This window comes from Melanotaenia boesemani, chromosome 11 (genome assembly GCF_017639745.1).
Source record: "Melanotaenia boesemani isolate fMelBoe1 chromosome 11, fMelBoe1.pri, whole genome shotgun sequence".
Taxonomy (NCBI): domain Eukaryota; kingdom Metazoa; phylum Chordata; class Actinopteri; order Atheriniformes; family Melanotaeniidae; genus Melanotaenia; species Melanotaenia boesemani.
The window spans coordinates 18,374,018-18,387,876 of NC_055692.1; the positions used below are offsets into that span (position 1 = coordinate 18,374,018).

Here is a 13,859-nt window from a genome sequence, read left to right on the forward strand (position 1 = left end):
GCACAGATCATATTGACCCTTTTTCTGCTCCACTTCCTCTACTGATTGTTTTGTCATTCTTCTTTATTTTTCTTTCCCCATTTTAGATACCGGTTAGCAGCAATCTGTCCTTCACTCATGGCAAAGCAAAGGATTATGGTAAGAAGCTAGTCCAACTCTCAGTCTTGCAAAAAAAAACAATCAACATGTAATCTGTTAATATTTTAAGATAATTTTTCCCTGGATTTCTCTTATCTTTATGCATGGTACTATGTAACATGCTTTTTTTCTTTGTTAGGAAAAAGATTGAAGGAAATCTTCTCCTAATCACAACCTTTTTTTAAATTGTTCAAACAGCAATGCATTGCTTACATCCCGTCAGTATTAAGGAACAGGCAACATGGAAAAAATCACGAGTGTAAGAGGTCAAGCAAAGTACAGGGGTTGAGAAAAACCTATAAAGTCAATAAAGAGCAATGGGATCTTTTAAGGGCTGAGCTGCATGAAGAGATGACGTGAGCAAAACGCAATAACTGCTAACTCCAGCCTGAGTAGTGGAGGGGATCTAATCTCTGTATTTTTTTCCTTATTTATTTGTTTCTCTGTGGTTTCAACTTCTGTCCTCCATTTTGTCTTTTATAGCATCTGAGAAGAAAGACGTTGTCGTGGAACAGTTCAACCGCACTAACTCTGTTCGTGATCGAATGCGCAAGTTTACAGAAGCCAGCCAAAGCCCAAATATGCCGGCTTTGAAGAAAGCCCCTCTAAGAAACGGGACCACCTGTGGGAGCAGCGGCCAGACCAAGCTCTCCAGAGCTGCTGAGTTGTTTATACACCCAGCATCCCTCAGCACATCTGGAGACAGGCCAGCAAGGTCACATGTGGAGTCAGTGTCTAACACCTCTGATGTCTCCCAGAGCCAGGCAACACCTCAGCCAAGAGGTGTGGCTAACAAACCTCTGTCATCAGCCGGCCAATTGCAAAAGTCCATGGGTGGGACAAAGCTCCCAGCTGAAAAAGATGTGCACGCCTTGAGTGCGCTAAAGGAAGACAGGACCCCAGGGAAAGCAGCTGGAAAAAAGGTCCCTCAGGGAGAGGAAGACCCAGACATGAAGACTTTCCTCACCATCGAGATCAAGGATGGGCGCACCACTACCACCTCTGCAACGTCAAACCCAGGAGGCAACATTGTACCCATCACCAACATGGCCCCACGTATTACCACTCTGGGGCAAAGACCAGGTAGGAGCCTCAGCTTTACAGCAGAAAGAGGTTGTTATGAAGATTTTTAAGTAACATTTAATTTGATTTTTTTTTTTTTTTGAATTTTTTTTTTTGAATTTTGAATTTTTTAAAATTTGCAGCCTGGTGCATTTCTGCTGTTATGAGTCTTCATTTAGTAGATATGTGAATTCTCTGGCTGATATCAGGGGAGTTCTAGGTGACCAGCACAAAGGAATCCGTTACAAGCAGCATAATGACTAGTTTTTATGACTAAACAAGCAAATCATATGTATGAATGCAGATAGATTTTAGGGCTGAATAGTAAATGTCATGATGGCACTGAAGGACATTTGTTATAGAGTGAGCATGTAGCACAGTGGGGTTGTGGTGACTGGTCAACAGCAGAGAGCATATTGGGTTGGCCATCCCAGTCCAAACTCAATAGTTTTACTGTTACAGGGTGAATGAACAAGGCTGCCAACCCACACAGTACAGAGCTTTGTTTATTATGTTCTGTAGATATTGTGTGCCCCCTCTTTATCTAAAACAACACACACTTGCTTCCATCATTCATTTACATCTGCATTTAGATGAGAAAATCTTTCTGGGAAACAAGCCTGTTGGTGACTTTGTCTGAGGAGAGTAACAGTTTTAGACACTAACATGTGACTGGACATATTTTTTATGATTTTCCCTCCTTTGTGTCAACGTCTCCTGTCTTGCACAAGCATCAACTAAAAAATTAAGTTATCACTTTCTACCTGGCAACAAAAAAAAACTATATATTTCCCAGTGGCACTGAATATATTGTTCCTCTATGAAAGGAAGTTGGAATTTTTTAATAATTAAATCTTGTAATAAAACTAAGTTACAGTTGTCATTTACTTTTTTTTTATTTAATGGTTTTAAGAAGCACTTGAATTATTCAACTAAGGCAGAGTAGATGCTTGTACTTTCTCAGCATATTAAATATGCTACCTGCAAGATGCATTAATAACATGAAATAAAACATGGGTGACAAGAATCTCAGTACTTAAAACAAGACTGCCCCAGCTGCAGCAACAATCTGTCCAATTAAGACGTATTAGGTTTCAGCTCTTCTAAGCAACTGGGATGTCCAACCCAAACAGTTTATTTAAAACACAAGCTGGACCTATGCATGTCCAGCTTCTACATGTCTTACTGCAAAACACCCTCCCTTCTCAGGACAAACACTGCTAGCCATACAGGGCTGCTTTATTAACTTTTTTTCAGTCCAATTTGCTTTGATGATTTTGAGCTCCTTTTTTGGGAACTTGTCTGTCTTGCCCTGAGTTAAGGCAGCCTTCAACTGTGTCTCAGGTTTCCTCTAAAAAGTAATATAAATCTGTGTGATTGTACACTTAGACGTGCTAGGGTGCATCAGTCATGTGTTTTATGATATAGCTTTTGTGCATTGCTTACTCGTAGAGGCCATCTGTTTATATTATGGGTTGCGTCATCTACATTTTCTCTCTTGTTCTATTAGACACTTGTCTGTGTTGTTTATTAAAGTGTGGTAGCCTATGCAACTGACTTCCCACCAGCATAGTTTATACATATTTTTTTCTAATTAATCCCTATTATAATCAGTTTTTCTGCAACCTTTACAGAGTTGACCCTTGGCTTAAGAGCAACACCCTTCAAGATTTCCTCATCTACCTTCTCCTCTGGATCCTCCATGAAGGTAAAGTCTGCTGCTGAAAACCTTTCTGAATTTATAACAAATCTATGCCCACTTGTTCCCAGTTTAAGATTACTAGTGTTGGTTATTTTTTAAATCTTCTGTTTAATTTCAAGCTAACTCTCAGCTGAATTCTACCAGTCTGTTTGCTGTGTTCCTGTCTCATGGTCAATAAGCAAGCAAGCCAGGAGAGCAAAGTGTGGATAGAGTGTGAGAAAAGGAGGGAGAGCAGGGAAGAACAGTGTTTATCAAACACAAGCGTGGGTAGCCAGTCGCATCTGTCCTTGTAGGGTATGTACAGGAGACAGCGAGAAGAAGGGAGGTTTTTAGGGCATTCCTGGTTTTCCCTCTGCTCACCATTCCCAGAATTTTATCCAGGAAATGTTTCCTTAAAACGCACCTGTCTGTCTTTATCCACAGCAATTACTGTCCAGCTGCCTTACAGCGCATGCTAACACAAGTTCCTCATCTCTTGTTCATTTCTTCTTGTTGGGAAAAGATGTAACACAGTCTCGGATTAATCTGTTGTGAGAATAAGCAACAAGTGCAAACAAATCCCCTCCTATCTCACTGTGACCTCTGAGGTTACAGCTTAACTCCCATTTGCCTCATTCCTTAAACTCTTCACTCCTCTCTGAATGGAAACATCCTCGTGAATTAAGAATTGGGGATTAATAGAGTGAGGAAATATGCTTACTTTTTTAAATGACCGTATTCAGAGAATAGTGGTAATTTGGTTACTGGATCAGAGAGCTGGTTAGCTAAGGCTGGTAAGATGTTCCACATGGCTGCAGGGTGAATTTAAGATTAATGACACTGTCTCCATCAATAAGGTTCTTATAGAGACACAATCATCAGCTAGAACAGGAATAAACAAAATACAATGCCTTTTTTATTTTTAAATAGATATGTATGATAAGATGAGTTTAAATCAAATCAGACTGTATTTATACAGCACTTTTCATGCACAAAGCAACGCAAAGTGCTGTACATAATAAAAACAAATTATGGATATTAAAAACTAAATTTAAAAGCCTTCACACATCAACATAATAACAAAAAAATAAATAAGAAGGCTCACCTCATAATAGTTCACACACAATCTCACACAAACTCACACACGTACAAACAAAGTGCATGTACACTCCCCCCACCCACCCATACCCCATTCTGTACAAACATAAACTCCCATTACTAATAACTACAGGATGTTGTTTTGATTTAACTCATTGGTGTTACAAGGTTGAGGTAATTGACTGAAAATGCAATTTCTAAACATGCACTTTAACTGATAAATGTAAAACTGCACAGTGTTGTATATGTGTGTGTACTATACAGTTCACTTACATGGTGAATTACTATTGAGTAGGGATAGCACGAATGCCTTCACTGATAAACTACAAGCCTATGACAAGTAATCGTTCTGCCTCTTCATCACCTGAGTAAGCTGCTGTTTCACCTACTTCTGCCAGATTTACTTATGTTTTGCTGCACTTAGACTAAACTTGAGTGACTTGGCTAATGAGATTGTAAAAACAGCAGCCCATGCTGCTGGTTAGCAAGCTGTGCTGCCCACAAAGTGACAACTTGACTACTTACAAGCACATCCAGAGACCATGTTTTCTGACTTTGTCTAGTTTAGTCAAGTGCATTATGGGTTTTTCACAATGGTAACATTTTTTTTTTTTTACTTATAGCAAGAAGAGTGCGTCGATATCGGGAGGTACACAGTGTAATATGACTTTAACAAGCATTTCCTGTTTAGTGGTCTTTATTGACCACAACAGTTCCTGTTTGAAACTCTGATCCGTTTGGGTGGTCTGGTCTTCTCCTTGGTGGTCTAACCTCAGCAGTCGCAACCTTTACTATTTTCTTAGTCATTTTTTTTTTTTTTTAAACCCATTAAAGATTTTGACGTAGTTTTTTTTTTTATAGGATTACATTAAATCTGAGTCAAGTAGATAAATGTTTACATAATAAAATGTAAAAAAAATAACAAAGAGCTTGTTATTTTTAATAAAGGTGAAATAGAAATAAATAGCAAGGTCAAGATACTTCGTGTTTCTGTTTAAAACAGGTGAGCCCAACAGCTAATTATTGTGATAACAGCTGCTCCTGCTCATCTAAGCAGCGTGCATGCTGATCACCACGCTCGGCCTTGAACACAAACATAAATAATACCTTAGTTTTATAACTAGGGTGATGACAGTCCACCCAGTTCCTTCTGAAGTCAAAGAGATTACTGCAGAGCTCTGGGTCACACTGTCTAAGGGCCTACGAAAAGCTGCATGAACAGAGACACACACGCACAGTCAGTGACAGATTGTTTCACTGTCCAGCAGATGGACAAAGGCCGCATTGTTTATATGCTGCTGATGCATGACACATGCTTATTATGCAACCACTTCACATGTGTCACTGAGAGAAACTGCCATCTGATTTATTCGCATCTTTGTTAGAATGAAATACCTGCCATGTTTGTGGTCTTACGACACAATTTCTGGAAATAGTAGCTCCAAACTTTGTCCCACCTCAGTGAAAGTGTCACCAAATACATATCTCTCTTCTATGTTAGTCAAAAAATTGCAGAAAAGGGCATGCTCTTCCTTAGTCTTTCTACTTAAGTTGTAGGTGAACTACCTTCACTGTAAGACTAGAGAATTGTCCTCTTGGGTTTGACCCACTTTCCCTGCTGCCGGTTGGCATTTCTCCCTACTTTCCTTTGAGCCTAAATTCTTCCAGGGAACTGCTTTGCTAATCTGTAAAGTCCAGAGACAACTGTTGCCCTTTGACATATTGTTCTCTGCTGGGGTTCAGTTATTTGGATCCTAAATGACTGATGCATTATGTCTGTTTATTGTAGATTAATAGAAATGTTGGCTATGCAGTCACAACACTCAGATTCTAAGAACCAAAGTTTTCTGTTTTGCATGCACTGTTCATGCTCACCATGTATCTACGTGTCATTAGACTCTAAGATTTGTGTCTTTTTTGGTGCATTTATTCTTTGTTCAGTGCCATTTGATTTCCTTGCAAGCAGGGCAAAAAAAAGGTGCTTAAACATCAAATAACATAAAGACTTCTTCTAATCTAACACTATAGCAACTGAAGCTTCCACATCACCAGCAGCTGGAGTCATGCTCATTTGTCAGTAAGTCAGAAAACAAAAGTTTGGAAAGGTTGTGACGTCCTTTGCAAGATCCTTACCCAAAGCTGTTTAGATAAGGGCTGCAGCACATTGTCTGTGAACATTCAGCCTGCTTTGTCACGTCCTTAAATGTGTTGCCTTCACATACTGCTTTTCCCTGTGGACATCTACTTTCAGTCTTTGTCATTCAAAACAACTGAGCTGATTAGTCATGACTCACTTTCATTTCGTTAGAAAGCCGTTTTAAAAGGAGAGAAACACTGATGCGTAACTATTTCAACGCAGTCCTGACTGAGAGCCACATCTGAACACTTGTTGCCTTCCAGTCGAGGTGTGAAGGACATGGCCTAAATTAAAGGAAAGTTGAGGTAGGGGGGGTGAGTTTTCTAAATTGTTGTCCCTCTCACCTCCTCCCCAAAAGAGTGGCTGGCTCAGTAGAATAGTGGTGGGGCGAGAGATAAATATACATGCTCGGCACCTGGAAATAGTTGGGTGGGGCATGCTTGGGAAAAAGTAGTCCCTGCATGCTCATTGGCTCTCATGTTATCTTCCTTTTAAGAAGGCGGGGTGGGTTGGGGGGTTATAAAATGTGTGCATCATTTTTGAAATCCCAGACAAAGAGAACAGCTTCTACAGCTTCTATTGGTATGAAAGAGATCATAACCTTTTGGTACTCTGATCTTACACCTCTGAATTGAGATTTAAGTTAAGAGGATATTTATCAGTTTTCTCTGTGACCATGCCTGGGGTGAACTTGGACTTCCTCCCAGCTTCACAGCCTCCAGAAACTTTGGGTAGTCCAGATAGTGCTTGTGCTGAATCTGGTCTGGAAGAGGTGATCGGTGATCTGCTTGTTCAGGAGGAAGCAGATGATGAAGAGCAGTGTGGCGAGAAGAATTTTGAGGTAACATTGCGTTGTGCTGTGGGAGAGATCCACAGTGACCTGCAGGCATTTGGAAAGGGAGTGGATGCCCGTCTGGAAGTGGCAGCAGCTCAGGTGGCTCCTCTGATCGAGACCATCACCAAGCTTCAGGAGGACAACTTGAGGCTGAGGACTGAGCAAGAAAGAATGATGAGGCAAGTGGAGTCCCTTTGCCAGTTGATGGGACTACCTAATTCCATATCATCAGAAATTAACATAAAGGAAAGTTCATGTACAGTCTTGTGTGAAACCAAGACTTCATCCATTGATGCTTCATCGTGCACACCCCTGGAGATATCAGTGGAAGCTCAACATGATATTTCAACCTGCACTCCCAAAGGTTCTGCATCCAGTCCATCCCTTGATACGCCACCGAATGCTCCCCTGCAAGGTCAGACTAGTGATCCCAAGGAACTTATATCAAGCCCCCAGGACTCTCTTACTGTATCTTCTAAGACAAACACTCCTAAAAAGTCAGAAACTTCACCAGTCCCTCACCCACCAACCTTTGCAACCTGCCGCTCTCTTTCAGCTCCAACCCTGATGGCAAACACTTCTTCCAACAACAGCACGGTATTGTCTGCAAAAATCCTTTAGATTGTGACCCTTTTTAGAATTCACATAGGGCATTTTAACAATGGGAATGTCCTTTGTTCCAGTATTGCCAGTACATGGGGATCACCAGCATGCCATGTCAGTGACACTGTCCATACACTTGTGTACCTGTTGACCTACTGTTCACCTCTCTTAGTTTTCAGGTGGTTTCAATCATTCATGATGTCCTTACTTCATCTGAAAAAGCTTGACCATCTCAGCTGTCAGTCAGTTTTGACAGATAGTGTTTATGTGGAGGACTTCATGCAATCTGCCACAGAAGTATTCCATCCCTGTAACACCATGTGCCTCTGAGTGTGTCTTGGCTGGCAGTCGTGTGTGTTTCTGTGTTCTGTTGAGTTGTTACACTTCAGTATGGAGGACATAATGATCACATTTCACAATAACAGTAGCCTTGGTTTGTGGTTAACCACAGAAACTGGATGTTATATTGATAGCTGCTGTGGAGAGAGGAAATGTAAGTAAGGGAGCAGGGAAATGCCAGTTTAGGACAAGTCCAGCCAAGAGACAAACCAGCTCCTCGGAGTATTTTAGCAGTTGTCCACAATCACTAAACATTTTTTGCAAAACTGAGCATTTCTTGGACCATTTATTTATTCAGTCAAGCTCTCTAATCTTGAAAAAAATAATTGGGTCTGCCAACCAGCTATTTCAGTATAGTTGACCTTATCAGATCTTGTTTTTATGTTTGTGCAGTGTTAGTGTTTTCTCTCATATTAGCCATTGAGACTACGGTTTTTTGAGACTGTATTACAGGTCAAAACAAAATTGAAAAAGTTTTTTGCCCTTTGGCTGCCACTGACAAACGAACATTGGCTCAGATATTACTGTAGTTCTAAGGTTATGTCGGAGTTTCTCACCCCACACACACTCTCGTTGGCTGGCTCTGAGCCCTTGTTTGGCTGTGTTATGTCCAAAAACATTCTTCATCGGTCAAGTGCCTCTCAGTCCAGCTTGTCCCCAGGGGTTAGAACTCTGTGTTCGGAAAAGTATTAAAACTAGGGGCCACCTCTGATCACACAGCTCTGTGGCTGCACTGGGCATTGTCCCTCCCTGATGAGATCTGGTCTGGCTGGAGCTGTTGGAGAAGAGGGCCGAGCAGCTTTGGATAGAGATGGAGCCAGCTGTCTGAGCTATATCTGAACTTAGAATCAGTTACAACAAAAGCAATGAAACTGCAGTTAGAGTCTATAGTCTGCTGTAGGCATTCAGCACTAAATGAAGTTTTAAGAGGTATTTCTGAGGGATTTATAGTCACTCAGAATATGCCAGCACATAGCCAAGTTTACTTAACAACCTTTACTGTATTATTTGTTCTCACGGTGCTCTGCTTCCACACTGTTTAGTTCTGCTCCTACACTCATATTCTATCTCTGGTGTACTAACCAGAAAGGATGGCATTTACTTATAATTTATACCCCACTAATAAAATGCCCCCCATCCAACAGCAGTAGTGTCACATAAACTCATGGCTAGCAGAAGACTGGTTTTATTAAGGCGCCCTGGTTGTCAGTCGCACTTCAAGAACTTAGTGGGCAATAATTTGGCAGGGTTGCTCTTACTGTCACTTTCTCTGACAGAGTTGGAAAACAAAGGGGAGTTGGGAGATATGTTGAGTGGGCAGTCTTTGTGGACAAAGAGATTAGAGGGTGGGAAACTTCAGGTCTATTATGGCTGTAGTAGGTTTAACCCAAATTCTCTTGTGCTTATTATAAAGTAAATGTCAGCCACTTTCACAAGTGTTTTTAAGCCCTATTTTTGGTTTTGGCAAGTGCAAAACCTAGAGCTCTAACAGGTCACACTTTTCTTTTTAAAATGAGTAATAATAATAGATCTTATCTTTACAACCTGTGCTAATAATAAATGCATGATTGTTTGCTCCTGCTGAGTGTTTTTATGCATTCTGTGCAGATGGAAACAGAGCCTGTTGTTGCCTCTGAGCCAGTATTTTCAGCAGGACCATCTATGCATGTCCCAGCCATCCCCAACGGCTCCAGCACTCAGGCCAAACCTGTGGAGAGCTCTGGAAAACTGACTCCTGAAAAGCTTGCTGCAATCGAGGATGAAGAGCTCCTTGACAAAATGGTACTTCACACCCACTTTATGGGTCCACATGGTTTAAAATGGGAGGAGTTTGAAAGCGAGCATCTTTTAAAATTAAATACAGCATCCTCAGTCAAGCAGAAAATTAGAGTTGTGCCTAAATGAAGCCGTGTCACTTGAGCTTTTTGCAAAGAATGACCAATGACCCCTGGCTGATTTTTATCATTTTGCAGCTTGATGAGTCGAAGGACTTTGAAGAGAGGAAGATGATCCGTGCAGCCATGAGAGACCTTCGCAAGAGAAAAAGAGGTAATCTCACACAAAAATCTACATTTCATCTGCCACATCGATTACATGGAAGTTTCATTTTTCATGCCATATGTAGACACAGTCTCCTAATAATCAAATATTCAGTTCTCTTCAACATTTTCTTATTGTTTCTTTAAAAATAAAAAGGCTTGCAATTTATTCATTCTGCCCTCAGAGGCCATGCTGGGGTGTACTCAAGAGGAAATAGGTAGGACAGGTGGTTTGCAGTGTGCATTAATGATTGATTTTTTTTTTTTTTTTGCCTGGTTTTGTTTTTCTGTGTGCCCATCATGTCTTTGTCAGACCACTGCAGTTTTTATTATCTTAACATGTGGTGGATGACCACAGCATTTTTCTTAAATTTGCATGAAGCCCATGTTTTAATATTCTTAAACACTGTTAGTTGAACATCTCCACTTCCACAGTAAGCACTTGCTTTTTGGTTAAGAACGTACCTGATCATGTTGTGCTTTGGGAATTGCTGCCAATTTTGAGATCTGAGTCTGCTATTGAGGAAATCTGTAAAGACTCATTTACTTTCAGCCTATAGATTACCCTTAATTAATTAACACTGACTAACAGATTTACGCAAAAAAAAAAAAGCTGAAACTGATTCAGGTAAAAGCTTGAAGGTGTTAATGTTGGCATCAGTACTTTCGACAAAGAACAGTTAAAATGATCGTGCTCTGTTTTATCTATCTCTCTGAAATCTGGAGGCCTTCTTTTAATCCATCTTTTGACATTCGGAAGAGGTGCTGACAACTTGTTTAGAACTTCTTGTCCTCCTCCTCCTCCTGCTCTTTTTCCACTGACATCATCCCTTATATCCTCTGTTCCACCTCAGACCAGAGAGAAAAAGAGCGCGACATTCGTCTGCAGGAGCTGCGGCAGCAGAGAGAAGACCGAGCGCAGAAAGGTCGTGCTGGGCCTGGAACTGGAGAGGTGGTGACAATGAGGGTGGAGAAGTCACTAGATGGTTCAACCCTCAGCCAAGTTTCCAAGACAAACCGCTTTGCACAGTCTGGTAGTTTTCTTTTTGCTTTGAACCTATTATTTTTAAATTCTCTTCAGCCTGTATTAATCATACAAGTTATCGCAATGCTGTGGTTTGGATTATCTATTTCTATGTATATAAAGCATTTTGGCTTTAAAAGTAGGACAGCATTGTTATAAATGGTTAGGAGCAGCAGTGGATGAAAATACATTTTTTTGATGATGCTTAGTCATGAAATGCAGCCAGTCTTATTGCACACAAATAACTTTGTTTGCTTGTGTGTTTTCAGATAACGGGAGCAGATCAACAGGCATCACAGTAGTAGAGACCAGTTATGTGCAGAAAACAGACAGTGAGTCTGTTACTTTGCTTTATTTCATTTATCATCATACACTCTTATAATAATTATCTAATATAATTTATGCATCTGTTTCTTTGTCTATGTTTTCAGGAGGAACAGTCCAGTCAAAATCATACAGCTACACTTCGTCCTCATCCTCTAACACAACCCAGAAAATTGGCAGGTGAGTCACGAAGCATCAGCATAATTGCAGAAAATGCAACACATTTGAACTTTCACAAATTAACTTGCTGCACACATCACTACCTCAGTGTGTTTGATCGTGAGGATGATACATCGTCTCGAAGTGGCAGCAGTGGGTTGGCCGCTGTGGAGCGACGGCAGGCAGAAAGACGCAAGGAGCTGATGAGGGCCCAAACATTGCCTAAAACTTCTGCCATGCAGGCTCGCAAAGCCATGATAGAGAAGCTGGAGGGAAGCGGGTAAGGATAAACAAAGAGGCAGTGCAACCACAAAAAGAGAAGCAGCAGGTTGAAGCATGTAAATATTAACACAAACCAACTTTTCTTTTAGCCCTGGCAATCAGGCTGTGGCCAAGGTAAACAAGGTGCAGCGTTCCACCAGCTTTGGTGTACCCAATGCAAACTCCATCAAGCAGATGCTGCTCGACTGGTGTCGTGCCAAAACACGCTCATATGAGGTGAGCCAGCTGGGGACAGCAATCCTTATGTATTCAGTGCTTGTCTTTAACATCAACAAATAAACCTGTAGCTGAACCAGGCATGGGATAATATTTTCCTGCTTTGGGAATGTTGTCTCCTCTTATCTATAACTGTCTTCATATCTCAGCATGTGGACATCCAGAATTTTTCATCCAGCTGGTGCAATGGGATGGCATTTTGTGCCCTTGTGCACAGCTTCTTCCCTGATGCCTTTGACTACGATTCTCTGAGCCCCAGCAACCGCAGGCAAAACTTTGAGGTGGCTTTCAGCGCTGCAGAGTGAGTACATGCAGCAGACATGTTTGTCGTGATATTTTCTCTAACAAGTGGAGAAACTAAATCAACAGCTGAGTGTTCAATGAGTTAGACTGGCGGAAGAAGCTCCTGCCATCTCAGTTCTTCACTTTCTGAGTAAAAAATAAATAAAACAATGCAGTTCAGTTCAGCACACAATTCTCCCTCCATGTATCTTTTTCTCATTGTAAATAAATTTCCATCCCTCTTCTTCAGTAAAAATTAACTTCGCTAAGTGTTGTTCTGTGCCAGCATATTAGAGCCTTGAGACCAAGTTCCTCAACTTTGACTAAGATGCCTCAGTGTGAACTTTCCCTCTCTCCAGGTGTTTCAAGCCCCTCAAGGCTGAGTGAGCCCCTTGTTACTCCAATAACTCTGCCTCTAAACCTTCTCTCTGTCCATCCTTTGCTATGAGTAACTGTTTCGACATACTCCGTCTGCTCCCAAAGACCCATGAGCAAACACTTCCCATAGAAACAGCAGGTTAAAAATAACATGAGCTCTCCAGTGTGCCATGGACAACTTCCCCATTTTATTCCTAATCTCTCTCCTTTCCTGTCATCTTTTTTTTTTATTTCTTCTACATCACACCATTATCACTTGTGTTGACCCACCCACCTACCTGTGCGTGTGTGTGTGTGTGTCTGTTCACATGCTCCCAGCCGTATTACGTCCATGCTGATATTACTAGTGATGATTTTAACTCTCAGCACTGGACTGTCACCCAACTGTAGCGCCCCATCTATCCACTATTTGTGTTGCATCATCACTTGTTTCCCAGGCTCTGCAGATCCTCCCAACATGCACTGAAACACACGCCATCCTTTGCACAAGTGTGTTTTTAGCGTCACCACATGACTTTATCTTTTTTTGTTTTTTTGCAGAATTGTTGTTGTTTTTTATCGTATACTTTTTGACTGCAACGTGAAATTAACAGTACCAAAAGTTAATGTCTTAATGCAGAGAAGAAAAAACAACAACAAACAAAAATGGCAAATGAGCGTCTGATGCTCATTTGCCATTTTGTTTTGTCTTCTGTATGTTTGCCACAGACTGTGTATTGTGATGTTCATGAAGCATGTCAACTCATGGATATATTAGTGAACACAGAATGTAATGTTTATTTTTGTGTTCTTCCTTTTTTTTCCTCTGTTTTCTCACTCTGAACCTTTTTTTGGTTGGCTGCTCACGGCTTAATCTGTTTTGTTTCTTCCTCTTTCCTCCCTTTCCCACACCTCTCTATCACTTTTCCCTCCTTTTATCTGTCCTTCATCCTTGATCTTTCCTGTACTCTCTTCTTTGTTTCTCTTTGTTTGGGTCTCCTTTCTATCCTTGCCTCTCTTCACCCTCACCTTCCGGCATGGGTACAGGAGACTAGTGGACTGTCCCCAGCTGTTGGATGTGGACGACATGGTGAAGATGCGTGAGCCGGATTGGAAGTGTGTGTACACGTACCTGCAGGAGTTCTACAGGGGTCTGGTGACGAAGGGCCTGGTTAAAACCAAAAATTCCTCCTAGAGTTGCACCCCATCTAAAACTGAAGCTATGGTGAGACGGGGTTCAAGCTTTGAGGGAACCATACTTGGGTTCTGGCAGACTTACGGGA

At 41.2% G+C, this 13,859-nt stretch overlaps 1 protein-coding gene across 5 annotated transcripts in view; it reads left to right on the forward strand.

The window, feature by feature from the left end:
• smtnb (smoothelin b) overlaps nucleotides 1-13,859 on the forward strand; it is a 48,081-nt gene that overhangs the window by 31,689 nt on the left and 2,533 nt on the right. For 2 of the 5 annotated variants that reach the window (XM_042000382.1, XM_042000385.1), the window contains 12 exons: nucleotides 87-138; nucleotides 622-1,221; nucleotides 2,835-2,908; nucleotides 9,502-9,675; nucleotides 9,867-9,942; nucleotides 10,118-10,150; nucleotides 10,787-10,966; nucleotides 11,226-11,288; nucleotides 11,388-11,460; nucleotides 11,549-11,719; nucleotides 11,811-11,937; nucleotides 12,087-12,238. In XM_042000382.1, the coding sequence (XP_041856316.1) occupies nucleotides 87-138; nucleotides 622-1,221; nucleotides 2,835-2,908; nucleotides 9,502-9,675; nucleotides 9,867-9,942; nucleotides 10,118-10,150; nucleotides 10,787-10,966; nucleotides 11,226-11,288; nucleotides 11,388-11,460; nucleotides 11,549-11,719; nucleotides 11,811-11,937; nucleotides 12,087-12,238 (1,775 nt within the window). Of the gene's footprint in view, nucleotides 1-86; nucleotides 139-621; nucleotides 1,222-2,834; nucleotides 2,909-9,501; nucleotides 9,676-9,866; nucleotides 9,943-10,117; nucleotides 10,151-10,786; nucleotides 10,967-11,225; nucleotides 11,289-11,387; nucleotides 11,461-11,548; nucleotides 11,720-11,810; nucleotides 11,938-12,086; nucleotides 12,239-13,623; nucleotides 13,802-13,859 lie in introns of all 5 variants that reach the window. The other 3 variants (XM_042000383.1, XM_042000388.1, XM_042000384.1) reach the window with 3 other exon arrangements.